The sequence below is a fragment of the Hibiscus syriacus genome, unplaced genomic scaffold (genome assembly GCF_006381635.1).
Source record: "Hibiscus syriacus cultivar Baekdansim isolate YM2019G1 unplaced genomic scaffold, ASM638163v2 tig00002237_pilon, whole genome shotgun sequence".
Taxonomy (NCBI): Eukaryota; Viridiplantae; Streptophyta; class Magnoliopsida; order Malvales; family Malvaceae; genus Hibiscus; species Hibiscus syriacus.
In genome coordinates, this window is record NW_024061918.1 from 4,606,993 (window position 1) to 4,615,181 (window position 8,189).

Consider the following 8,189-nt stretch of genomic DNA (forward strand, 5'->3'; position numbering starts at 1 on the left):
TTCCAAAGCTGGGCTTAGAGTCGGTCTAGATGCCATTTTTCCCCTTAAGAAACAAATTAACCTTCTTTCCTTAACGAGAGCCAGATGGATTAAGGATAAGGAAACCGGTGAATGGGTTCGATCTTCTGTAAATACTCCGGGAGCTAGTTCTTCACAAGCTCCACCCGAAGCTGAAGAAGATCTCGAGCTTGAGCAATTAATGCGAGACATTGATGAAGCCGAAGATGAGTCTGAGCAGCCCGAGGAGCAGCCTGAAGAGCAAGCACAACAAACGCATCAAATGCCTCCATATTTCCAATCCTTTATGGAGACATTCGATTTTCGATACGCTACCATGGATTCACGCTTTTCTTCTATAGAGTCCCACTTATCTACAATGGGAGCTCAACAATTAGAAATTCTTTGGGAAATGCATGCAAACAATGAAGCAACCAACGCGCGTATTAATGACCTCACTAACGAAATGGCCGCTATGCAAGCTCGTTTTCCTCCTCCTGATCCGGATATGTGATTCAATGTTTTGCTTTGAACTCCAAACTTATTATTTTAACATTTTGAATATTTTGGAATGTTTGAATTTGTGGATTGATTGACTTTGAATTTGTTTGGATTTATGAATGGTTAGAAATTATCTATTTGGTGTGACTAAATTTATTCATTATTGCATAATTTACTTCATGATTAGATATATGACCAATTTTGCCATTTCACATTAATTATGAATATTGATTATGAAACTAATGGCTAACGTTTCTCTTGCTTGTGATATTAGCAGCTTATATTATATATAATCAATTGGCTAAATGATTTCAAAACCTTGTTTAAATTCTTTAAAATGTCTTTTTGATTTAACAAAAAGGGGGAGAAGTGTTAAATGTGTTTTTTAAATGATAAATGGGAGAAGTGTTAAAGTAAGTTTTAAATGATAAATGGGAGAAGTGTTAAAGTAAGGGGGAGTAATTTCAAAACTTGATTTCAAAATCTTAAAATTACTAAAATATTTTGTTATATCAAAAAGGGGGAGATTGTTGAAAACATTTTGATATTTCGATATAACAAATTAAGTTAAATGAATTTTAAGGTTTTCCAAATGATTTTCTAAGTATATTCGATAGAATTATTCGAATATCAAAACATTACTCCAAATCTTTCAAAGATCATTTTTAATCCTTACTCAAAGTGTAAAATTAAGTTTTAATCTTAAAACAATTTCAAAATAATTTTACAAAGTATTTCGAACCATTTCAAAGCCAAAAATTCCAGATTGCTCAGAGGGAACCGATTCCCCCTAATGGGGTACCGATTCCCCCTGAATGGTTTGGCTCCGAGAATTCCAGTATGCTCGGAGGGAACCAATTCCCCCCCAGGGGGTACCGATTCCCCCCTTGTATAACGGTCGAAATATTTGAATTTTACACTTAGGGAACTGATTCCCCATAGGGGGTACTGATTCCCCCCACGCTCCATGATGTTTTATTAATTGTTTTCACACTAAAACGGCTATATTATTTTCTCTAACTATCCCCAACGTTCAGAAGTGATTCAAGGTGTATTTAAGCAAGCTTAGAAGCCATTGATCAATAACAAGAAACATCAAGCAATTAGAATCAAGAGAGAATCAAAGAGAAAGCATCAAACCTCAAGTTTGAGCATTTCAAGCCTATTTTTCATTCAATATTCATTTTGCTTTCAAGAACACTTATTGTGCTCAATTGTATTTATTCTTGAGTGTTCTTTCTTTGTTCTAGAATTGTGCAAACATATTTGCCTTGTGAGGTTTTTCTTGTAAGTTTGCAAATTTGTATTTCTCTTTGAGAAAAGAGTGTTCTCAAGAATTGGGGTATATTCTTGAGGGAGTTGTAAGGTTATCTCTTTGGCCTCAAAAAAAAGAATAAATTAGTGAATTTGTTGGAAAATCCTTAGTGTGGATAGCTAAGTTAGTGGACGTAGACTTTGGTTGATAAAGTCGAACCACTCTAAATCGCTGTGCAATTTCTTTCAATTTTCTGCAAAAGCTTCCACCAAAATTTTTATTGCCAATTCACCCCCCTCTTGGTCGATTCAGTCAATCGAACTCAACAAGTACAATACAATTATTAATGTGGCACTAGGCTCGTAAGCTCAATGTTCGGAATGTACTTCCATGCACAGGTTCTTAGGAGACCGTCCATGGAGCATTAACGTCACCATATATTCCAGATCAACCGAGGCTAACAGAGTACATTTTGATTTGTATTAGGGAGCATGTACTATTTATAGACCATTTTGTATTCAATCGTAACTTTATTTTGTTAAACTTAGTATTGTTATTATTTTGGATATTTTGGGAGCTCCACGTATTTGTAAACTTGATTATTACGCTTTATTTTATATCTATATGGATGGTTTTTAAAATGATGCTTTATAGTTGTGCTAAAAGAAAATTTTTGGGTTAGCCACTTCGGTGGTCTCGTGTGACGCTTTAATCCTTTGATCTTCGGGTTGGACTGGATTAGGGTGTTACAAAATCACTGCCCAGAAAACACATATTTTGACCATAGTTCATCAAGTATCGATACCACAACCCAAAAATGTCATATTTCATATGAAAAATCCCAAACTCACCTCAAACACTCTTTTTAGTCTTAGGTTAATTATTAAAAATTATGGAAGTTATTATGGGTTATAACATTTTTATACCAACCTAACATAAAAAATGTTCACAATAATCTTCAAGCACATAAATTCCCGCATGCTTCTCTTACTCGTACAAGCAAGCAATGCTAGATATTATACACTACAAGTAGTAGGTAAGAGTTAGAGTGTGTTACCTCACCTTCTAGCAGCCCAAAAACCTCTCTAGATTTACTAAGAATCAATCTTTCTTTGACCTTGCTTTTTGGGGGGTTCCAGTAACACTCTTCCTCTAACCAAAAGCTAAAAAATTCAAAATGAAAATGACGAATGTAAGTTGTTAAACAACAACTAAATAATAAGAAAATTAGATAGAAATCATGAAATGAAACATTTGGAGCTTAAACTCTCGCAAACCTCCGAATGAGCTCATGAGCACTGTTGAAAAAGATGGTGATCTCATCTGAAAGCATATGATCCAAGAGTCATGAATCTTACCTTGAATTTTTGGATGTGGTGTTGATGAAAACGAAAGAAGAAGTCTTTTCTCTGACTCATGATTTTCTCTAGAAGAGAGAAAAAGTAGGAAAAAGTCTTTTTGTTCTCCTACAAATCCCACGTCCAAAATAAGAAAGAATTCTCACAAATATGTCTCATATTCAACAATGGTCAAATTACACGCCTAATCCTTCATCTCTTGCCTTTCAATAAATTTTTTTTATCTCCAATTAAACTTATTTCTTACCTGATAAAGCCCGAATTTAACCTAATGAACCTTCATGCTATAATAAATTTATCCAATTAAACTATGAGTTAACGTTCGAATGTTGACACTGGGTCAACGCTCTAAGTCTATATCATAATTAAATGTATAATTCTTTTATGTGTATTAAATTAAATATTTTTTAATATATTTAAACTATAATATTATATTTTTAATTATAAATCATCTTAGTCATCCTCATATTGGGTCGATGTAGTATTCGATTCAGATTAGTTGGTTAATAAATTAGATATCAATGATTATAAGAAAACGAGAATTAAAAAACCTATTAAAACTAATGAAATATATCATTAGTTAATTTTGTACTCTTAAATAAAATGTAGGCATTTTTTTAATCATGTTTTACTTCATTTACCTTCTTAGTTTTTGTAGATATAAATTTTATGGGTTTCTATAATTATTCTTATGTTTTAATTTGTTAGGAATTTGAGGGCAAATAACTAAAGCAATATCAACATAAAATAAGACATATATTTAACGTGGTCAGCATTGTTTACCTTTATGTGTAAGATGAACAATAATCTATTATGAACGTAGAAAACACAAATAGTACAAATACATAACATCACGTGTATCTTAAAACTCGGTATGTATACCAAAACCGGTAGATCCCAAAATACTCTTTCGAAGTCCCTACAAAATTATCTCTGCAACGTAAAACTAAAAAATTACAGAGATCCCAAAAAGTATCACATCTCTCCAAAATAATTCTTTCTCACGTATTCTAAAGGTTGAGAGACATTATCTCTATTTATAAACCCAAATAGTTGGTCACCAATAATTTTTATTACATAATAATTCTTTCCTAAAATAAATATTTACTTTATTAAATTAACTTAATTATTAAAAAAACTAACCACTAAATTACAATAAAATTTAACTTAATTATTAATTATAATTTATGTAAAAATATTATTGATAACAATTAAAAATTTGTATATATTTTTTAGTAAAATAGAAAATGGAAAATTAGCTTTAAAACAATGTAATAGTTCTAAAAATAGAAACTTGAGTGAAGCAAGTGAATCAAAAACATAATCGAGAGCTATCCCGTACCCCACTTGCACCGCAAACTGGTACAGCAAATAAAGGAAGTGGTCGTCAGTAGTGTGACCGTCTGCTCCAAAAAACTGTTGGGAATTCAATCACTGACAACTCTCTTTTTCAAAATAAGAAGGAAAAATTGAAAAGCCTTCACATTTTCTCTGTTTACTTTTTCTTCTTTTTGAACTTTCAATCATAATCCACACCAAAAGTCATAGTTTTCCGCTGTACCCTGATGTATTAAATGACACCAAAAAGAGAGCAAAAGAACACAAACAAATACTGAATGACCAATAGATTACTGTTCCATCAAGAAATTAACAAGTTCAACACGTGGCTCATTTAATTTTTTTTTTATTTTCACAGTTCCTCACCTACCTTGCATACCCCATTCATGCCTACACAATATAAAATATATATATTTAAACTTTTTTCTTTACATTTTATATTAACGATCTAATTTCTCACATTCAAAATGTTACTATCTTATACCTCTTAAAATTTTAATATAATTTTTAAAAATTTATATTTTTAACATAAAATTTTAAGTTGGTATGTAACATGAAGAGTGTGCACAGATATTTCAATTATATGATAAAGAAGACCACCCAAATATTCATACAAAGAAAATGTACCGAAAAAATTGCCAGTAAATTGGACTCAAATGGATAAATCCTTCTTACACTAATTGCTGATCCATTATTGAATGCCGGCAATTCATAGTTAAAGGTGAACCCTCCCTCTTTTCTTTTGTTAACAAAGCCTTTTCTCTCTTTTTTGCTCTGAAAATCAACTCGGTTTATCTAAGAAGGAAGTAGACATTCTTAACACAACTTTAATGACTACTAATTCATACACAAAAAGTTAAGGTACATATCTGATACCTTTTAGCTGAAATTAACTACAAAGCAGAACTTAGTTTTGATTCTACACATAATAGGAGCTAATATTAATACACAAAAATGAACCACAATTAAATTATGCAAAGCAAAATAAAGATAAAATATAGTGATTTAAACATCGGATATAAACGACCATTATATAGTGATAAATGTGATATCTGAAATTATTATTACACGACTGTAATATCACAGTGATTACACTAACACTCAGTATTGTATGCGACCTCAGATAAATCATAGAATTGAAAAAAATATCATTTACCATTTTCCCTCACAAATAACTCAAATTACAAAATCATTAAAAAGATAATCAAATTCTGGGTGAAGTGAGTGGAAACAATGGCAAAAGCTGAGGCTCGGCGTCTCTGGGAGTTGACATAGGCGATGGGTGCAAGTAAAAGCCTTTCTCAGCTATGGCTTTCTCTTCCTCCGATGATGAGTTCCTTAAAGAAGGCGAAGACTTGTTGAAATGGTCTTCGTTTAATGGCGTGACTGGGCTTAAGGTTAGCTTCGGGAGGTCCAACAAGCTTGGAGACAAGATCTCGGCACCGATGTTGCTTCCGACATTAGGGGGCACAAAAGTGTTGATCATCAGGCAGCTGTTTTTAAGGTTACTCTTTCTCCTCTCATAAAGCTTGAAACTTTGCTTTTTGGGAGGGGTGGTTTTCATTGGAGGTACAGGGAAAGATGATTTTGAAAGCGACGATGGATCTTGTTTAGCAGTCTCCGAGGTACCAGTGAGCATTTGGACAACTTGTTTGAAAGTTGTTGTGTCAGCTTGGACAAAGGTGGTTGTTTCAGATCTGGTTGGGATTGGTGTTAATGGTGGGGTGTGAATTTGGGCAGACCCATTGTTGATGGTTCCATTGCTGTGAGGGGAGTTTAAAGGAGATGATGATGGGAAGTTCATGTTTTCTTGCAATAACCTTGTTGAATTCTCCATGATGGATATGATGTGTTTCGCAATTCCCTCAAAAGGGAAAAACTTTTGGGGGATTTGGTTTGGAAGAGAAACAAGAGATGATGAGTGAAGTACAAGGTTTGATTGAAGATGAAGTAATAAAAGCTTATTATTTCTTTTCTTTTCTTGTGTTGTGTTGTGGCATCAAGCAAGGCTAACATTTTTTTTGGCTTAAACTAAAAACGAGTCTTTAAATTATGGTTTTTTTGGTTTTAGGTCCCTAAATTATTTTTATTTTAAAATAAATTCTTAAATTAATATATGTAGCCACTTTAAGTACGTAAATTATTTTTTAATCAAAATAAACTCTTAAAATATTTTTTTATCAAACCAAATATCTAGTTTTGTGTGACATATCTAGTCAAAAGAAATTCTTTTAAAATAAAAATAAAAAATGATTTAAAATAGTTTAAAGACTTATTTTAATAAAAAAATTAATTTTGGAACTTAAAAAAATAATTTAGGGAGTTATTTTTACTTTAAGTCTTTTCTCCTAATTTTTTGAATTATAATTATATTTTATTGTTGTACTTAAATTTTTTTGATTAATCTGGTGTAAGTAAATATCAGTATCTACCATTTTACATCAAACGCTCAAATCCCTAGTATTTTTTGTGTTTGAACATGGAACCTCAAGGAATAACAACAATTCCTCTACCACCGAGATCGATTGGTTCATACATAAAAATAAAAATAATCAAAACTATAATGCGCTCAAAGAGAAAATTGGGGACAACATTCACAAAAAAATTCATACATAAAATAAAAATATTAAGCTTAATGATAGGAAGACAAATTAAACATTTTATTAAGAATGACATCTAACATCAAGAGAACCCAACAACCTTCATAAAACTCTTTGTTTTTGTCAAATGAAACGCTTTATGTAGTGATAAATGAGTGGTGAGCGAACTAAATAATTTGGCAACCTGCTTCGCTAAATAATTCTAATTATATAGACAAACAACCTTTTATCAAAGAGGATATTTGACAATGCGTGATAACCGACAAAACAATCGGGAAACAAATGTCGTAGGATCTTTGTGTGAGCACCAATACAACTGCAAAGGTATGCAAAAAATGTACCAAAGCCATAAAAAACGTGCCACATGGGCAAATAAAAAATGCCATGAGAGTATAGAAAAACATGTCATAAGGACAAATATTCTTATTTAAAATTGAAAAACTCAAGAGAAAAAAGAAGGTTTAATATAAAAATAAGTGCCTAAAATATACTCAAAATTAATTTTTGGTGCATAAAATTTTTTTCAATAAAAATAAATGCCTAAAGTTTTCTTCATTACACTTTTAGGTGCCCACCGTTAAAAAAAATAAAGTAACACCAGTCTCGTCTTGATTTTTTTTAAAATAAAATATTTTTTAAAAATATTTTTTTAAATATGGATATGACACGTGTCACTTAACGATTTTTTAACGGTAGGCACCTAAAAGTGTAATGAAAAAACTTTAGGTACTAAAATGTTTTTTGAGGGACAATTTAGGCACTTATTTTTTGTATTAAGCCAAAAAATAACTACAAAGGAAATAATATGAAAAATAACAAGAAGAATAATAACCGACGGTCAATAACCATTATTCAAATTAATGCCACCGTCGACTAAATAAAAATCAAAGAAAAAAAAGAGGACATAATATTATTAAGAGAAAACTTAAGTTTACTTTAAAATTAAAATTTTAATTAATGATTTTCTAGAATAGTATGAATTTATTTATAAATATTTGTCTATGTATAACTATTTGTTGATTTAAAATATAATTTTCAAATTTATCTAAGGGTGTCTGCTTATGCTTAAAAATAGTGCAAATTTTGACACTAATAAGTACAACTTTTTTAATAGTCTCTACCGAATCTTTTATTCTACTT

The 8,189-nt window shown here is 31.1% G+C and overlaps 1 protein-coding gene across 1 annotated transcript; it reads right to left on the minus strand.

Moving 5' to 3' along the window:
• Positions 1 to 5,628: 5,628 nt before the first annotated feature.
• LOC120139291 (VQ motif-containing protein 4-like) lies at positions 5,629 to 6,431 on the minus strand. Its single transcript, XM_039154570.1, has one exon. It carries the CDS (start codon positions 6,284 to 6,286, stop codon positions 5,654 to 5,656), a length of 633 nt encoding a protein of 210 aa, XP_039010501.1. The 5' UTR covers positions 6,287 to 6,431; the 3' UTR covers positions 5,629 to 5,653.
• Between the last annotated feature and the right edge of the window lie 1,758 nt (positions 6,432 to 8,189).